This window comes from Apodemus sylvaticus, chromosome 19, assembly GCF_947179515.1.
Source record: "Apodemus sylvaticus chromosome 19, mApoSyl1.1, whole genome shotgun sequence".
NCBI classification, from domain to species: domain Eukaryota; kingdom Metazoa; phylum Chordata; class Mammalia; order Rodentia; family Muridae; genus Apodemus; species Apodemus sylvaticus.
Window position 1 is genome coordinate 59,324,859 of NC_067490.1, and position 19,446 is coordinate 59,344,304.

General features: G+C 38.1%; 1 protein-coding gene and 2 pseudogenes across 1 annotated transcript; 1 reads left to right on the forward strand and 2 right to left on the reverse strand.

The window, feature by feature from the left end:
• Positions 1–138: 138 nt before the first annotated feature.
• LOC127669302 (high mobility group protein B1-like) lies at positions 139–794 on the forward strand (annotated as a pseudogene).
• Positions 795–4,236: 3,442 nt separating this feature from the next.
• LOC127669305 (olfactory receptor 2G3-like) lies at positions 4,237–5,205 on the reverse strand. Its single transcript, XM_052163136.1, has one exon. The coding sequence runs from the start codon at positions 5,203–5,205 to the stop codon at positions 4,237–4,239; it is 969 nt and encodes a 322-aa protein (XP_052019096.1).
• A 6,618-nt stretch (positions 5,206–11,823) lies between these two features.
• On the reverse strand, positions 11,824–11,928 carry LOC127670284 (uncharacterized; annotated as a pseudogene).
• Between the last annotated feature and the right edge of the window lie 7,518 nt (positions 11,929–19,446).

Below are 19,446 nucleotides of genomic sequence, written 5' to 3' on the forward strand. Positions count from 1 at the left end.
GTGAGTTGGGCGTATGGCTCTGGCTCTCACAGCCATTGCAGTACTTAGAGCTCCATAGAGACAGAGCCAGTTCAAGGGAAAGCCAGACAGGTACTTTGAGACGACTCTGTACCTCACGGAGGAAAATTAACTAAAAACATGGGCAAAGGAGATCCTTAGAAGCCAAGAAGCAAAATGTCCTCATATGCATTCCTTGTGCAAACCTGCTGGAAGGAGCACCAAGATGCTTCTATAAACTTCTCAGAGTTCTTCAGGAAGTGCTCAGAGAGCTTGAAGGCCATGTCTGTTAAAGAAAAGGAGAAATTTGAAGATACGGCAAAGGATGACAAGGTTTGTTATGAAAGAGAAATGAAACCTGCATCTCCCTCAAAGGGGAGACCAAAAAGAAGTTCAAGGGCCCCAATGCACCCAAGAGGCCTCCTTTGGCCTTCTTCTTGTTCTGAGTACTGCTCCAAAATCAAAGGCAAACATCCTGGTTTATCCATTGGTGCTGTTGCAAAGAAACGAGGAGAGATGTGGAATAACACTGTAGCAGATGACAAGCAGCCCTATGAGAAGGCGGTTGCCAAGCTGAAGGAGAATGAAAAGGATATTGTTGCCTACAGAGCTAAAGGAAGCCCTGATGCAGCGAAAAGGACAATGGTCAAGGCTGAAAAGAGCAAGAAAAAGAGGAAGAGGAAGATAAAGAGGAGGAGGAAGAAGAGGAAGAAGATGATGATGAATACGTTGGTTCTAACACATTTTTTTCTCTTGTCTATAAAGCATTTAACCCCCTTATAGAGAAAGAAATGTAAGGCTGTGTAAGATTTGGTTTTAACTGTACAGTGTCTTTTTTTTTTTTTTTTTTGGATAGTTAGCACACTGCTGAATGTGTCTTTAGATTGTCCTGTCCTGGTGGTATTTTCAATAGCCACTAACCTTGCCTGGTACAGTCTGGGGGTTGTAAATTGGCATAGAAATTTAAAGCAAGTTTTTGTTGGTTTCCAACATAAATTATATATGGGAATAATAGTTTGGTTTTTGGTTTATTTACTTATTTAATCGTTTTCTTTTGGTTTTCTTTTTTTTTTTATCTTCAGTTGTTTCTGATGCAGCTTATACAAAGACAATTATTGTTCTGTTAATTGAATACCACTCTGTAATTGCAAAAAAAAAAAAAAATTGCCAGGCAGTGGTGGCGCACGTCTTTAATCCCAGCACTTGGGAGGCAGAGGCAGGAGGATTTCTGAGTTCAAGGCCTGCCTGTTCTACACAGTAAGTTCCAGGACAGCCAGAGCTACACAGAGAAACCCTGTCTCGAAAAATAAAAAAAAGAAAGAAAGAAAGAAAAAAACTGTGACTGTTTTGTTGACATTCTGGATGCTTCAATTATTTTTATTTAAAAAATTGTGAGTTGCCATGTGGGGTCAATTTTTGACCTTTATCATTAGAAGTCAAGGACTTGACATCCATTCTTCAGAAATATGCCCTCTGTTCTTCAGCATATTCAAAATATTCTTAACTAAAGCAAAAGTTTCTTTTGTTTGCATATATTTGCAGTTATATCATCTGCAAAGTAATAGCAGTCAATGGAAAATAAATCATTTACTACTAATTTCTTAAACACCCCAAGAATCAGTAAAGTTAACTGTATATGTATTTAAGGTTTTTTTCTTGTTTATATTCCCTTCCATGGAGTATTATGTATTAATATGGGCAATACATTTATCATCTAATTGCTTATAGTGATGTACTTACAGTGGTTCTTGAAATATTGTTTGAATGATAAATGGCTGATATTTTGATTAACCATTTTTACCTTCATGTTTTTTTTCCTAAAACACAATTTTTAAATGGGGAAAGGTTACAGGTTTATTTTATTTTATATTAACTTATTATCGATGAAGTTTTAATATGAGGGACTACACAAGGATGCCAGAAAATTGAAAACAGGTAACAAAAGATAGTAGGGAAATTTGTAACTCATTAATTTTTTTGTTTGCTTTTTTTTTTGTTTTGTTTTTTGGATTTGGTTTTTTCGAGACAGGGTTTCTCTGTATAGCCCTGGCTGTTCTGGAACTCACTTTGTAGACCACGCTGGCTTCGAACTCAGAAATCTGCCTGCCTCTGCCTCCCAGAGTGCTGGGATTACAAGTGTGAGCCATCACCGCCCGGCTGTAACTCATTATTATTAAACTAATTATAACAAAAATCATAAAGTAAGTAACTATAAGGTGAAAGCTGGATTGTGCTAGTATATCTTTTCAATAATAGCTTTAAGTGCCACATGTTATAGCTGTACTAGGTGAACACCTTGTATCCTGGATGGAGGAGGTAAATTAGGTGATTAACCATAGGGGATAATCTATAATGTTTGGTGAGAATGTCTTTTAGAGTTTGAGTTCATGTCAGTGTGAGGAATATATCTTCCCAACACTCTGTAAAGCAAAATTCATAGAAATCAAACCTAAAGCTACAAATAAGTCACCACCATTAGACTGCAGCTGAGTAACCCTATCATAGTGAATTGTTTCCTAAAAGTACACATTTACATAAAACAACTATTTAAGATGAATAAAGCCTAATTTATTTAATTATTACAAATGGATTGAGTAAGGTATTGGTAATGACCAGTAACTGCTTGGATATTTTATCTCTGGAAAACATTTATGTGTCCATTAAGGCCATATCCTCTTCTTGACAGTATGAGTTTTGTTAGGATGAGAAACAGTTTATTAATGATACATGTTACTTACTAACTTCTTGTTCAGTGTTTTCTAGCTATTCCAATACAGCATGAAGTTGAACTCTGTTAGTTTTTCCTATTCCAGGTGCTGCTATTTATTGCCACACAGAGAGCATCTGTCTTGGGAGGATGCCTTTGATTCCATTGCCATCATTAAAATCAAGTAATTAGGGTCTTAGTTAGGGTTTTCATTTCTGTGACGAGACACTAACAAGACAACTCTTATAAAGGCAAACATTTACTTAGGGTTGGCTTACAAATTTAGAGGTTTAGTTTATTATCATCATAGCAGGAAGCATGGCAACATCCAGGCAGACACGGTGCCAGAAAAGGAGCTAAGAGTTTTGCACCTTGATCTGAAGGCAACCAGGAGAGGATCTTAAAACCCAACCCAACAGTGACAAACTTCCTCTAACAAAGCCACACCTACTCTAGCTTCCTAATAGTGCCACTCCCTTCGCCAAACATATTCAGACCACAACACTGAACAAGGAGGGGCATATGGGAGGGTTTAGAGTGGGAAAAGTTGTAATTATAATCTCCATAAAATAAAAAATAATTTAATAAAACTGAATGACATAAGAATAACATTTTTAAAGATTTGTTTATTTATTTATTATGTATACAGCATTCTGCTTGCATGTATGCCTTCAGGCCAGAAGACATCACCAGATCCCATTATAGATGGCTATGGGCCACTAGGTAGTAGCTGGGAACTGAACTCAGGACTCCTGGAGGAGTAGCCAGTGCTCTTAAATTCTCAGCCATCTCTCTAGCCTGAAAAATCACATTTAAAAAGTATATGTTACAAAGTAATATGAAATAATGTTTACCTCATTTTGGTCACATTTTCAAGTAGGTTATTTTTTCATTCATATATGGATGCAAGTAAATACATAAATACAAATTGGGTAAGGAATATTACTTGATATAATCAAACTTGATAAACCTGAATATATTAATATTATAATCATAAAAATAGAAGTTTGAAAACATGCTATTCATCATTTAGTATGAAATAAGTTGGTTATCACAATGAACATTACTTTTAAATTAAAACTCAATATGAAAATGAAGATTTTACTAAAGTCTGCACAAGCTCAGAAAAGAAATGGTAGAGTTAAAATCCCAAGTATGTAGTTTAATTTCCCCCAATGTTTTCTGCAATATTAATGGTGGTGTTTGCTGTAAAAGTGGGAATAGTTGCTTTCTTGGATTATTAGAATATTCCTGGGGAGGGACATGATATGGAACATTATGATAATGTTTGTGAGTTCATATGCCAAGTAGAAAAAAAAGTAGGGATGGGACAAATTGGAGAGTATGAGTAACAAAAGAGTCATGAACTTCTAGGGATGTAAGGAAATATTGCCTCACCTAAGTCCCAAAACATCCTGGGAAGAGACTGAGAAGACAGCAGGCTCAAGGCGAAGTGCATTACAACAATGGCAAACTATATAGTGAGCTTCAGAGGCCAAGATGACTGCAGTGCAAGATCAGACACTAGAGGATCAGGTCAGGATCTTGTCACCACGTGCTCTACTTCCTTTGCATGCTCCAGAGGCTCTATTGAAGAGTCGTCCCAGAGCCCCTTTCACCTCCTTATTCCTCAGTGTGTAGATGAGGGGATTAAGGGTTGGGGTCATAACAGTGTAAAAGAGAGAGATGAACTTCCCGTGGGTGTGGGCATATGAACTGTTCGGCAGGATGTAGATGGCTGTGATACTCCCATAAAAGAGAGACACAACCATCAAGTGGGATCCACATGTGCCCAGGGCTCTACGCCAAGCTTGGGATGACTTGATTCTTATAACTGCCTTGGCTATATGTCCATAGGATGTCAGTATCAGTGCTAAGGGTAAGAGCAGCAAGACCAATGAGGCTACAAAGAGTTGGACCTCATTGGCATGAATGTCCACACAGGCAAGCTTGATCATGGAGGGGACTTCAAAGAAGAAATGGTGGAGCCACAGGTGGCCACAACGTGGGAGCCAAAGAGTGATTGTTCCTTGAATGAGAGCATTTCCAATTCCACTGAGCCATGAGATTCCTGCTAGAGCCCGGCAGAGCTGTGAATTCATCACAGCTACATAGTGGAGAGGTTTGCAGACAGCAGCATAACGATCAAAAGCCATTACTGCCAGGAGAATACACTCAGTAGAGCCCAGAGTCAGAGAGACATAAAGCTGCACTGCACAGCCCATAACTGTGATAGTCTTTGCTGGTCCTTTTAGGTTCCATAGCAGCTGGGGGACAATGCTGGTAGTGAAAGAGATGTCAATGAAGGATAGGTGAGTGAGGAAAAAGTACATAGGGGTTTTGAGTTTAGAATCTATTGAAGAGATCAGAATAATGATTGTATTTCCCACCAGAGTGAGAAGATAGGAAATTAAAACTACTATGAAGAGTCTTCTTTCCAGCTGAGGCTGATCTGAGAAACCCACCAGAATGAAGTCACTGTTGACACTACTGTTAATCATCCCTATCACCTGGTGTAGACAAGAAGGAAAATATTAGATTAATAGAAAGTCATAAAATCATTGTCTATAAAATGATTAAAAATACTGACACTGAACAAACACATTGATTTATTATGTAGGGTCTTATGGAAATCGAAGTAGATTTTGTCACAGAAAGGATATGAATCTTTAGAGAAGTACAAAGACACTGTAGAATTAAAGTCTTTGCTTAAGTATTAACTGTGTGAAGCTGAGACAGAGTTTGTCACAGAAGAAAGTACATCAAAGGAGAAATGTATCAGCCATTTATAGCTGATAACAATTCATTCAAATTAAATAAAATAGTTTAGTGTCTTTAATGCTTAGTTAATTATTTAAAAAATTACTTCTCTCAACTACAATCCTTAAATTAGGCAGTTTTTAAAAAAAGTTTTTAAAAAAATTAACAGGTTCTGGATATTATAAAGGCCACTTTTGATGTAAAAGATCAAACATATTTGTATTGATGAAACTGCATTAAAATGTATGTCAGGGTTTTAAATTTTATGCATACATGTGTTCAGAAACATGTTTCTTGTAAGAATCATTAGCTTGTCCAGTCTACCAGCTACCAACTTGCGGCAAATAGGGATTAGATTGCATTTACACAGCTCTGTTCCATAGCTATATGGTGGTGGGTAGCGTTACTGACTTTCTGGATTTATATATTGAATGAGAAGGTGGATGAATCTGAATTTAGGGTATATTTGCCAGTATAATTAGGGATCCTAGTTTGCATAAATCAAGACCCATACACATTGTTATTATATGTGCACATACATAATATATATATATACATATTGCATTAGCTTATAGTGACTGTAACATATATTGAGTATATTTGCCACTATAATTAGGGATCCTTATGCAAAAGGATGCTTCTATGTGTACCTAACAATCATTAATTGCTCAACAAGATTAAAGGAATAACTTTAAGAAACTTGCAAAATTTACAAATACAAACATCTAAGGTGAACTCACTGCTTTCTTTTGTGCCTCAAACTGTGACCACTACACCGATGTGTAATTCAGTTGGTACTTGACATACAGCCACTCACACCTTAAAATTCTTCCTTACATTTCATATACTATAATTTTCTTATTATTAGGAAAATTAATTGTGGATTTAACATATGAGTTTTTCTTAACTATTAACAAATTTCATTTATTATGTAAATCTGTTACAGAAGTCAGTGAAAATAAAGTCAGGGAGGGCTGAGTAAGGGATCCAGCACCTAACAGCCAAAAACAATGTGAAGTATCTGAGTGATGACTGAAATTAGGAAGAGGGCTACACAGTGATAAAAAGATAAAAAGGAATTCCTGAGGAGCAAACCATTTTGTGTGTATGTACACACACATATATACTGATAATATGTATAAGTCTAGACACATACACATTGTTATTATATGTGCATATGCATAATATATACCCATATTGCATTAGCTTAGAGTAACTGTAACATATATTGAATATATAGTTCCAATTCTAATATGTGCACATAGTTATATAACTATGCATGCATACAAACACAAATACATGGCTATCATTTTCTCACTTTGAAGTCATCAAAGAAATGAAATGATGGTAGACATACCACTTCTGTCTGACTCCTGTTTGTGGGCATCTAACCCATCTTGATAAAATGAAACATTCTATATTACCTCTAAAACACTTAAAAACTTGGGCAACCTCCAAAGAATTTTATAAGACAAATTCATGACTGTGGACCACCTCTCTACTAGAATATGCTCATTGGGTTTCTAGAAGAGTTATTTTTCTCCCTGATATACTCCTGATCACATCTGAGGTCCTTGCTGTCTCTTTTCACCCAGGTGAGCGAACATCACTTGAAACCTGAATCTTGTTAAGAATCTCACACATGCATAGACGTAAATCAGGACATAAGTGGTAGAAAACTAGTGCAGAAGATAATTTCCTTCACTCTTTCATATGGAAAATAGCATTGAAACAATATTGAAATCTGAGCCAGAGAGCTCATAGAGTTATTACCTTGAATGACAATCAGTGTCTCAGCACTGTGTTGTGTGTAGGTGCTACTATTTGAGAATATAATTCTCTGAAGAGTAGCAAATCAGGAGAGATTGTGCAAGGATACAGGCCACTGTAATGGAAATATCACAGGGGCCCAGGTCTCCCATTATGGCAATTAGTTTCATGCTGTATTGCATCCAAAGCTGAACCTTCCCAGAAGGCCATTTGGAAGGAGATTATGTGATCTCTGATATTTCAGTTATTTCAATATAAGAAAAAAAACAAAGCTAATAACTTTTACCTTCATAACCTACCTATATAGAATGTTCAAGGAATTTCAACAGTTTCCATGTTAAATTTCCATCAATAATTTGTTTAACATATCTATTTCTCCATCCTTTCTTCATATCTGTATTGGCCCAATTGAATATGTTTTACTGAGCCCTTGTGTAACTATTACTGTGAATTTAACAAGGTGCAAGAAAAATTGTGTGTTGCAGTTTTTTGTCTCTACCACCATTAATTCAACAACATCTTTCTGAGAATCATTTATTGTGGCCCATGTTAACAGCAGAGTATAACCTCTATCCCACACTGGATTTTGTTGTTTTAATATGCCATAAACCATTTATTTACTATTGTGTTAATGACTATTTTTGTGTTTCTCAGTTATGTCTTTAATAAAAAAATGCTTCTCTAGATATTTTTGCATGTATATTTGCGTAAATAAAAATGTAAGTATTTTGACAGGAGCTCTTAGAATGGATATTTTAGTCAGAAATTAGGCATGCTTTCAGAGTTGATGGATCCATTGTACTCCATATAGACACTCTGCAGGCAGATGCATATATGTCATACTCAGTATTCTCTGTCCTTTAATTTCAGGCATTTTGGTAGTATGCAAAGGGCATCGTGCTATATAATCTTCTTTCACATACACCTGATGACTACAGTAGTTGACTAGCTTACCTTTTTTTAATGGATCATGGAGAGAGCTTATACATAGTGCCTGTTCAAGTCTCTAGTATTTTTCTGAATTTTATTTTTTCTTTTTCCCCCATTTAAAAATGTATGTATGTATGTATGTATGTATGTATGTATTTATTTATTTATTTATTATGTGTAAGTACACTTTAGCTGTCTTCACACACCCCAGAGGAAGGCATCATATCTCATTACAGATGGTTGTGACTCACCATGTGGTTGCTGGGATTTGAACTCAGGACCTTCAGAAGAGCAGTCAGTATTCGTATCTGCTGAGCCATCTCTCCAGCCCCAAAATTAATTATTTTTATACACTCTGTATTTTATTCCCCACTCTGCCAAACCCATCCACCCTCCGACTGTTCCACATCCCATACCTCTTCCCCTCCCACTGTCTCCACATGGATGTCCCCATCCTCCAGCCTACCTGAGCTCTAAACTCCCCGAGGCCAGCAGTCTCTTGAGGGTTAGGTGCATCATCTCTGAATGGACACAGACCTGGCAGTCCTTTACTGTATGTGTGTTGGGGGCCTCATATCAGCTGGTGTATGCTGCCTGTTTGGTGGTCCACTGTTTACAAGATCCTGGGGTTCCAGATTAATTGAGGCTACTGGTCCTCCTATAGGGTCACCCTCCTCCTCCAACTTTTCCCTAATTCAACCACTGGGGTCAGCCAGCAGCTTCTGTCCATTAGTTGGGTGCAAATATCTGCATCTGTCTCTTTCAGCTGAGTGTTGGGTCTTCCAGAGTGCTATCATGCTAGGTCCCTTTTTGTGAGCACTTTATTTTTAACAAATTAAAATACGTTTGAAAAAATAGAAGGAGAATGTAAAAGAGTGATACCTGGTGATGATGTTTTTCTTAATTTTTTAAGTGACAAAGACTTGCCAGGTATCCCTTAATGCAATGTAGGATAAAGTGCAATTAGTAGATATACAAACTAATATGGGAGGATGAAGTCAGATGAATTTATATGCCTTGTGTTTTTACTTGCAAACATATTTATATTGGTTATTATGGTTGAAAGTAAATACTTAAGAAAGAGGAAAATATTTAACTGAAAGACAAGGATTAAATTGAGTTCTGCAATATGTGGTTCTGAGCTATAATACTGAATATTTTACAAGAAAAGTTCTTTTTCAGGTAGTTTGATCTTAGTGCCAGAAAAATGAAGTCTTGGGTTCACAATTATTTTGTGCAATACTGAAAGTTCAGGTAAAAATATTTGTCAGTTTTTTTTCTCAAATACATTTATGAAATTTACTGATATCAGCTTATAAATTGCATAATAGGATTCTTAGAATAACCTATGACTTTTTATAAATTAGTAATTTATTTTTTGTTCTTGGTTCAAAAGAAAAGTCAGTATTCTCAATTCTGGGTATTTCTCAAGTCATAATTCAAAGGAATAAAGGAAAACTCAATATTAGTACACCAAGTTATTTTAATGTTATCTAAATTCAACTTACAAATTTATTAATTTTTATTTAAGCATTGTTTTTGTGGATATTAATAAAAATATCTAACAAATATCAGAGGTATACTGCTCCTTCCAGAGTATGTCAAACAAACAAACAAACAAACAAGCAAACAAGAACCTGTAATCACAGGTATGGGGTATCCCCAACCCTTGAAATGTTTGTTAATAGGTTTCCCAAAACAATATAGGCTATTGAAATTTCATTGAGTTGCCTACCAATGAACCAATGAAGTTGCCTATCGTTTTTCTCAGTGATGGGGTCCCTGGATAGAGAACTCTGCATATGAATTGTGTGTATGCAAGCAGCACTAATCAGACTTGGTTATATGTATTTTTAAAGAGCATTCTAGGACTCGAAAGATGGCTCAGTGGTTAAGAGTACTTGTTGCACTTGCAGAAGACCTGGATTTAATTCCCGGAATCCATATTGTGGCCCATGACTATCCACAACTCCATTTCTAGGGAATCTGATATTCTTGTCTGAAGGAACTGCAAAGCTCACCAATGAACCTGAAGTAAGGTCATTGAAGCAGGAACCTCACAAGCAGTTCTTGGGTGAGATTCTTGGGTGGTATCATTGTTACCACAAGTTCAACAATGCTATGTAAGCCAACCAACACATGTGTGTCATTAGCAAAGAATAGCTAGGCAGAGCAAACCAAACCAATGCCCAATGTTCATCTCCTACTGTCTATTGGGTCATATTAATACTCTATCACAGGTCCCTACATGTGTTTGGTATTTCAAAGCATCCTTTCACCTGTGTCAGTTTCAGGAAAACATTCTTTTCAAGTGTTTGCTTTAGCAAGACATACTTTTACCTGTGTGCCCCAGCAAAACATCATTTGACATAACTAATTTTCCAAAGAAAGTAAAAATTTTCACTTCAAAGCCTTTTGGCCACACTTCTTGCAAATATTCATTGCAATGACTCATTGGTCTGGTAGGAGTCTTGTGACTTCAGTTATTCTATCAATATTAGAATGTCACTGGGATGCCTCTTGGATATCCTATTGTTGGCCTGTGTCATGGAGGTCCTGTAGTTTGGATACATAGGATTGGCCCCTTCATAACCCCAGCTGTTCATCAATCGGATAGATTTTGGGGTGGGCTAATTCAAAGTCCTAGATCTGTGTTTGAGAGGTATCTGACTTGTTAGCTCACTGGCTCTCCTCCTCTCACACTCTTGGAGTCAGCTCACCAGCAGACCCTACAACCAGGGTCAGCTTTATCATGCTGTCCAGGCAAGGTGTAGGGCCTACTGTCTGAGTGCTGCAGCAGTTGAGTGACAAAGATAGCTCTCCTGGTCTCCTGACCCTGTTGTGGTCAGTTCTTTTATCCACTGTAGGTGACAAAGGTAAAGGGAGAGGGGAATCTCTCCCTTGCAGATGCCACTGACCACTTACCAGATATGAAGTAGTGCTGGCTCTCCCACACTCCTGCCTTTGGAGCCAGCTTATCTAAAACCCAACTGTACTATGCTGTCCCTGTTAGGTGTAGGGCCTGTTTTCCTAAGTGCTGCAGCAAGTGAGGGCCATGGACAACCCTCTTGATTTAATGCACCTAGGGCCAGCTCTCCCATGATGTCCAGGTTGAGGGTTGGGCCATTTCTGCATAGCCCTCAGACATGAACACTGTCTCAGCCTAGACCAGGGAAATCCACCTGGTTTTTGGTGATAGATCCCTGATGTTGCTGAACCATAGAGCAAAATATAGACTGTGGTAGCAGCACAGGCCAGAAATCCACCATGGTCCTAGGTGGCATTACTAGCTACTCATATAAAACTATTCCTCACTACCCTTGAGACTCCAGTTCTTCCTCTTTATATTGTGCTCACATCCTTCTATTTTTTCTTTTCTATTTCTCTACTACTTGCTCCTTTTAGTGGAATCTGAGGTCTCTGAGTGTCTGTGGTCAACACAGCAGTGATCTCAGGATTGCTATGCTGTGCTTGTGCCCTGTGGCTCCAGGAAAGGGTCATCTGGGACATGATCTGCCCCTGCTCAGAACTGCAAGGCACCAGACTAATGGTCATCTTAGACTAGCTATCTGCTCAGGCACCGTGACATTTGTCTGGTGATTGTCTCAGACTCTCTCTCTCTCTATCTCTCTCTCTCTCTCTCTCTCTCTTCTTCTAGTAATGTTAGGCTACTAATCACTCAGATGTTTGTAGGTCTCTTCTTTCTGCTGTCTTTTGATGCACTATGACACAGCAGTCACACCTGCAGTGATTCTAGGGGCAGATCTTTAATTTCATATGTGTATTTATAGACATATATGTGCACAAAATAGTCTCTGTAATATTTACCTATAACTTAAAATAAACTTTAGGAAAATATGAAAATAGTTTTGATACTTTTAATATTACATTTTGTAGGAGGGAGATGAATGACTGGATGTGATTATGTACATTGATACAGTGGTAGTTCATTATATGCAGTACAGTTGTACAGTGTAGAATGGAAGTGAAAAATGTCTTTGAGATGTTAATATCCCTGATTATTTTAGGGATATGTTTATAATAATATCTCACCTCCTGTGTGAATATGGCAGTGACTTCCATAATATGGGAAAAAGAATGTTGCATCTATGTAATTGAATCAAATGATGTTTAAGACTAATATTAATACTCTCAGAAAAACTCTGTACAAACTTGCTTTTGAGATTTCAACCAAGTGAGCAATTAAGTTGATTCAATAACTCCTTCTTATCTGGGCTCCAATACCTTTTTAGCCTTCTGATTTAGTCGTGTTTTATTTTGGTATTTGTTCCTTCCCTTATGTAATTTCTCAGATGACAGGTTACTATCATTGCCAGAATTACCAACAACTAGGTTATGGTGGATTATCAGACCCTAGACTCCTCAAATACAGGATATAAGGTTCTCAAAGCATGTGATGACATCTCTCCATTATAAAACAAAATAGGGGGAGATGTTGGGAAGCTCTGTTATTAAGGTTTTATTCTACTATGACCAGACAGCTTCCCTGAGCTTGGCATAACTGGGGGAACTTCCTTTCCCAGTAGTGCTTCTTTTTCTCTGCCTGACTTTATCTGGGGAACCTGCCCCTCCTGCCCCGCATCCTCTCTGAGGAATTTCACATAGTCCTTGGTTAAATTAAGGCATGAACTCCCTTTCTCCTTATAAAATCTGCCCAGAAAGCAAACACCTGGAATGCCTCTTCATGAAAATGAGGCATTCCCACTACCTTAACCCTCAATCAATGTAAATTCACCTGGAAACCCTTTTCTGATCTCTTAGGTTTTTATAGCCTTTGTTCACTCTGAATAAAATATATGTACAAGCTGTTTCACTGAATACCTTCTAAAAGAGCTGTAACACTGAAATCCTTTGAGGAATCCCCTCAGCTCATTTGTAATCAGACCAAGATCCTGCTGGCCTATGGCTTCCTGGCTCCACTTCATTTAGGTGTGCACCTGGATACTCAGGGAGAGGAGGCAGAAAGCAGAAGTGTGTGTGTGTGTGTGTGTGTGTGTGTGTGTGTGTGTGTGTGTGTGTCTGCTTGTAGATAGTCATGTAGAAGTTAACTGTCCTCACACAGATTGGCTGGATTGCTTTTCTTTTGGGAGGTTGGCAATTCCTTCTCATGTTCTAAGAAAAGTAAAAGGAAGTTTGTTTAAAAGCTGAGGAAATCCAGAGCTGGCTTCTCTTTTTAGTGAATATAGTATTTTTAAGAAACATATAACACAGTGCTTTGTTATTAGTTGTATAAATTGATTACTTTCTTTGTTTAGCAGATCTTTGTCTATTGTTGATCACACCACTCTAGTTTTTCAATTATTTATGGGTAGCCACCACTGGATGCATGATTTTTATGTATAAAAAGTCTCTCCTGGTGAAGAAGCCATTACTTTCATGGCTTTAACATCCCTAGAAAATCTCATCTCAGCATTTCCTTTCCTTTAGGCAGCAATTCCTCTAGGGGAATATCGCATTATCTTATTGCTTGCATTTTTACGAGTGTGCTGAAAATAAAGTTCACTGACAGCAGGAAGAAAGCTGTTGGTTCTTGTGGGTCCCTTTTTATGGCCATGTTTTTGTTCTTTTGTTGTTGTTGTTGTTTTGTTTTGTTTTTCAAGACAAGGTTTTTCTGTGTAGTCCTGGCTGTCCTGGAACTCTTTCCGTTGACCAGGCCGGCCTTGAATTCAGAAACCCACCTGTCTCTGCCTCCCAAATACTGGGATTAAAAGCATGTGCCACAACTGCCTGGTGTTTTGTTCTTTGGAACTGAAAGTTCTATTTACATGCACCCAAATGCATGTAAGTACAGAAAATTTCCTTGGTCTTTGTAGGACCCCCAAATGAGGGACCCCACTCGAGTCCTGGATTGGCGCACACCCAAAGAAGCATGAGAGACCAACTTGCTGCAAACACATGAGGTAGTTTTAATGGCGGAGCTCCGGGTCCAAACATGTCTTGTACAAAAGACAGAGGGGCCGACCCCGAGACTCAAAAACTGGGGTTTTTTATAGGAAAGGTGAGGGGGTTTCGTGTGCTTTTACAAGATTGGGTAACTCATATAATTACATCAGCGGGTAGTACGTGCGGGTTGGCATGTAGGTGATGGGGAAGGGTGGGAAGCTTATCTGTTACAACAGAGGGGCCGGGGTTGGGCGGGGAGAAAGAGCCCAGATGGTCCCTGACTCTGTGGAGGTAGCTCTCTTAATGTCTTAACAGCCTTGAGGGTGGGCTCTGCATTCCAGGGCTTGTTCGGGCTTGCCTCTGTTTCTGGGCCAAGAGTAAAGTTCCTTTATTTAAGTAAAAAATCCCTTTCAGTCTTCTACATGGTAGTGACACCCTCACCTCTGATCTATTTGAGAAACAAAGGATTTAGATGAACAATGCAAAGGTCGGTGACCAGAGATCCAAGTTAGGGAGAAATAAGACAATCTTTCACAATGTTTCAGGCTTTGGGGATCAGAAGACATTATATAACTGCCTTTTCTTGTCATAGTAGGAACAGTCAAAATTATTAAATAAAAGTAGGCAGAAAAATTTAATAGCATTTTGATACCAACTAATTTAAATTCTTTTATTTCATCTCTGGAAAGTTATATATTTTCTTTCAGGAGAAATTAAAACTGATATGATTTTATTTGTTTACATTCATAAAGCATGGCCATTGTTCTAGTAATGGACATAGGGCACAGCTGTCAAGAGATGAACTACTTTTCTTGCCAAAGAAATCTTCAACTTCACGGATACAGTTTTTGTCTGTCCTGTATGTGATAATACTCTAGGAAGTGGGGTTTCTCTTTGTACTTTGTTTCAAGTGTTAAGATCTACCAGAAAGTTTCCATTAAGTATCTTATTTGGACATGTTTATCCTTATCCTTTTCATTAGGGGATTCTGGGTTATATATGCTTAGGCATTTTCTTCTGATTAGTCTCACTCTCAGCAGGGGCTGCAAATAAGATGAGTCTTTAGGAATAAAGGAATAAAGGAAAGAAGACATAGGCAAGGTAACAGATAACACCCTGATGTATCCCCTTGTGAGTCTGAAATAGCTGTTGTCATCAACCTGTATATCTAAACTTTAACTTTACAACAAACTACACTCACGCAGGTTTAAGCAGTCATAATTTTCAGTGTATAAAGGTTTGCAATAAACAGAGCTTTAAAATAATAAAATTGTGTGATGTCACTCATTTTACACATTCATTTATGATATTACTTAATAGAATATATAAATGATTTTTCTTCATGTCTTCTAACAATATATTTAGTAATTTTTGCCTCTTTAAAATTTATATGTTCATATCTACCATTATTACTTATAAAATACTTCTTATACTGTAATTGACATTAAATACTTATATAATGTTATTTCCTAAATGCTTATTTTACAATGCATTTAGCAAAACAGATATTGAGGTGGATGGATGGAGGGAACTGTGTGGAAGGGGTGATTGGGAAGGGAGTGGGTTCTGGGGGAGTAGGTGTAGGGAAAGCATAGGAGAGAAAGTAGAAATCTGATGTGGGGGTGAGTGCATTTCTAGGAAGTGCTAGAGACCTGGCACAGGGATGGGGGGGTGAAGAGGGGAACCACCCTGGGAGTCCCCAGGGTGTTTATGCTGGTGACTGACTCTAGCTAAAAATTATAGCGGTGGGGGATATGGATCCTCAATTGGTCACTTGCTGTAGCCAGGAATGACTTCCAGTGAAGGGATAAGGGCAGCAACCCACCCACAAAACCTTCAACTCAAAATGTGCCCTGCATACAAGATGTGCAGAGATAAAAATAGAACAGAGACAGAATGGCCAACCAATGACTGACCCAGATTGAGATCCATCCAATGGGCAAACACCAATCCCTGATACTATTAAAGATACTCTATAATGCTTGCAGACAGGATCCTAGCATAACTGACCTCTGAGAGGCTCCAACCAACAGCTAACAGAAACAAAAATAGAGATCCACAACCAAATATTAGTGGAGCTTGGGGAGTCTTTTGGAAGAGAGAGGGGAAGAATTGAGGACCGGAAGAGGATAGGCACTCCACAGGAAGACGAATAGAGTCAACTAACCTGGTCTCTTTGGGACTCCCAGAGACTAAAGGACCAACCAAAGTGCGAACATGAACTGGACCTAAGCTCTCAGCACATAGGTAGCAGATGTATAGCTTGGTCTTTATGCGGGTCCCCCAACAACTGGAGTGGTAGCTTTCCCTGGAACTGTGGCCTGACTGTGGATTCTGTTCCCTAAATGGGTTGCTTTGTCTGGACTCAGTGAGAGAGGATCCACCAAATCCTGCAGTTAATGAAGTGCCAGGAAGAAGAGGGAGTTGTGATACACAGAGGGGAGGTCCCTCTTCTCAAATGAGAAGGGGAGGAAGAAGTAGGGAAGGATATTTGGAAGGGAGTACTAGGAGGAGTGGGGTCATTGATATTGAGATGTAAAGTGAATAAACAAACAAACAAATAAATAAATAAATTTTTAAAAGACACAGATATCCCACATACAGATAATAGGTTTTGGGATATCCCCCACTCCAGTTGCTCAGGACCCACATGAAGACAAAGCTATACATCTGCTCCATAGGTTCTGGGAGGCCTAGGCCCAACCTGTGTATATTCCTTGATTGATGGTTCAGTCTCTAAGAGCCAGAAGGGTCCAGATTAGTTGACTCTGTGGTCTTCCTGTGGAGTTCCCTCAGAGGCCACATTCCTTTCCTTTCTGTTCTTCCCTAAGAATCCCCAAGCTCCATTCATGTTTTGGCTATGGGTGTCTTTATCTGTTTGAGTCAGCTGCAGAGTGGAGCCTCTCAGAGGAAAGCCATGCTAGACTCATGTCTATAAGCATAACAGAATGTTATTAATAGTGTCAGGAATTGGTGCTGACACTATTGTCCATGAGATGGGTCTCAAGTTGGGCTGGCTGTAGGTTGGAAGGTCCTTCAGTCTCTGCTCCATCTCCTGTTCCTGCATTTCTTGTAGATAGGATACATTTTGGACTGAAAATTGGTGTTCCTATCATTTCATTAGGGTTCCTGCCTGGCTACAGGAGATGGCCTCTTCATGTTTGCTATCATCAATGCTGTGAGTCACAGCTAAGGAAACCTCCATTGATTTTTGGGCATTCCTCTTATCCCAGGTCTCTGTCTCTTTCTGGATATGTCCTCTACCTCTCCACCATTGTCTAGCTGGGCTCAGTAGCAGAGGATGTGCTTAGCATCACAGAGACTTGATATGCAAAGTGAGTGGATATCCATGGGGCCCCAACCTGCTCAGAGAAGACTGGGGATGTGGGAAGGATTGTGGGAGGGGTGAGCTGGAGGGGGGCAGTATGTAGGATGTAAAGTGAATAAAATAAATAAATAAATAAAAAATAAGCCTACATGAAGATAAGAAGCAGTTGTGTATGTGTTTAAAATTAAATTGTCACAGAGAAAAAAGAGGTCTATGCAGAAGACAGGTCAGCTTAAGTACTATATTTATAAAAATGGCTTTTCCTGGAGATGAAGAAATGCCTCAGTGATGAAGATAACTGTCTGTTCTGCCAGAGAACCAGGGACCAATTCCCAGCTCCCATGTGATAGCTCACAACTATTTGTAACTTCAGTCTCAGAGGATCTGACACACTCTTCTGCCTCCTGGGCACTAGGCATTCATTTAGTATACAGATATACATGCAAGGAAAACGCTCATACATGTTAAAGAAAAAAGTATAAAAACAGAATGTTCTTGGTTGACATAATTTGATTTATATTAATATTTACAGTGACAATCATATTCAAATAAACATTCTATAATGCAAATACATGAAAAGTGATATGATCACCTGGATCACTTAAAATCTTTCTCAAAATATAACAGAGAAGTTAATAAACAGTAGTATACTCACATATAGCTGAAAAATAATACTTTCCACATACTTGTTAAACTTTTATAAGTATGGTAGCGTGTGTTTAGTTTGTTGTTTTCTGCATGTGTCCTTTTGCAGGTATTATCCCATAACTCACGCAGAATACACTACAGGAGCTCAGGCTCTGTCTCTTTGGCTCTCTTCAGTTGAATCCAGGCAGGTTCCTATTTGGTTTTCTTCTTGACCGATCATTTTTTCTCTATGTATGTTACAAGAATAGTTTTGCTCTTACAGTGCTTTATATTTTTCATATGCACATGAGTTCTCTTGGCAAGAATCGTGCCTTAACTTTCTTGTTCATAGCATGAAATGGTATGTTGGGTAAGGAGGGGTTCTTCTAGTTTTGACAGGCAGGGAGCCAGAGATATTTCATTTTTGAAGATCATTTTTGAAGCTATTTCCTGATGTTTACACTATTAGTATTGTAGATTTTCAAATTCATGGCCAAATGAATATATACAGAGGGTATTAGGCATCTATTCAGGGACTAAGCATGCCTTATAATTACTTGAGAATGCCATTTCACTGTGTTGTTTTTTGCCTTTTTGAAAGAAGAAATCAGGAGAAGGGGATGGGGGATGGAGAAAGGGACTCTGTGAAGGGGACAGGGAGGGGGACAACATTTGAGATGTAAATAAATTAATAAAGTAAATAAATACATAATAAAAAATCAGAAATCAATCTGTACAGGAAAGTCATATTTAACTCATAGGAAGCAGTACTAATGTTTCATATCTTACCCCTATTCCTGAATTTTATATTCTATATTCTAACGACTAATTCTCAAAATTAGGACATTGGAAAAAGTAAAATATTACAAGTTTCATGATATGTTGTCCTAAAGATGACAGAAATATTTCTAGTACTGTACATCTTCTATTCCACTGTCCAATCCAGAAATCCAGTTGACATTTATTTATTATATATCTTAATTTATTCTAGTCTGTGATAGTTCATTACTATTTTTATCTTTGGTGACCTCACCTTTGAAGAGAAATAATTACTTATTTTGCTAGAATGTCTCTGAATTTGGATTTCTCTCTTTTAGGTTGAGGTCATATATATTTAGCGCAAATACCAAAAAGTATTTCTTGCTTTGTTTATCTCATTTCAACATTAGGGAGATGCATGGTATCTTAATCACCCGGTTAAGGAGCAATGATATTATTTTAAACTATTTTTTCTTTTGTAATTCAAAATATTGTAAAGATTTTTCCTTTTGTATTTCCTTTTAAAATAATAGAAGCCATAGAAGAAATACTGAGAGACTATGAAAATAATCCGTGCCTCTTCAAAACATTAGGCACTGTTTTCAACATCTCAGTGAATTTTTCCTAACAGTTTGGCTGTAATGGTCCTTACTGCATGTAAGTA

Bases quoted from the DNA above. Each gene is read 5' to 3' on its own strand.
- LOC127669305 (XM_052163136.1), bottom strand. From the start codon at position 5,205: ATGATTAACAGTAGTGTCAACAGTGACTTCATTCTGGTGGGTTTCTCA.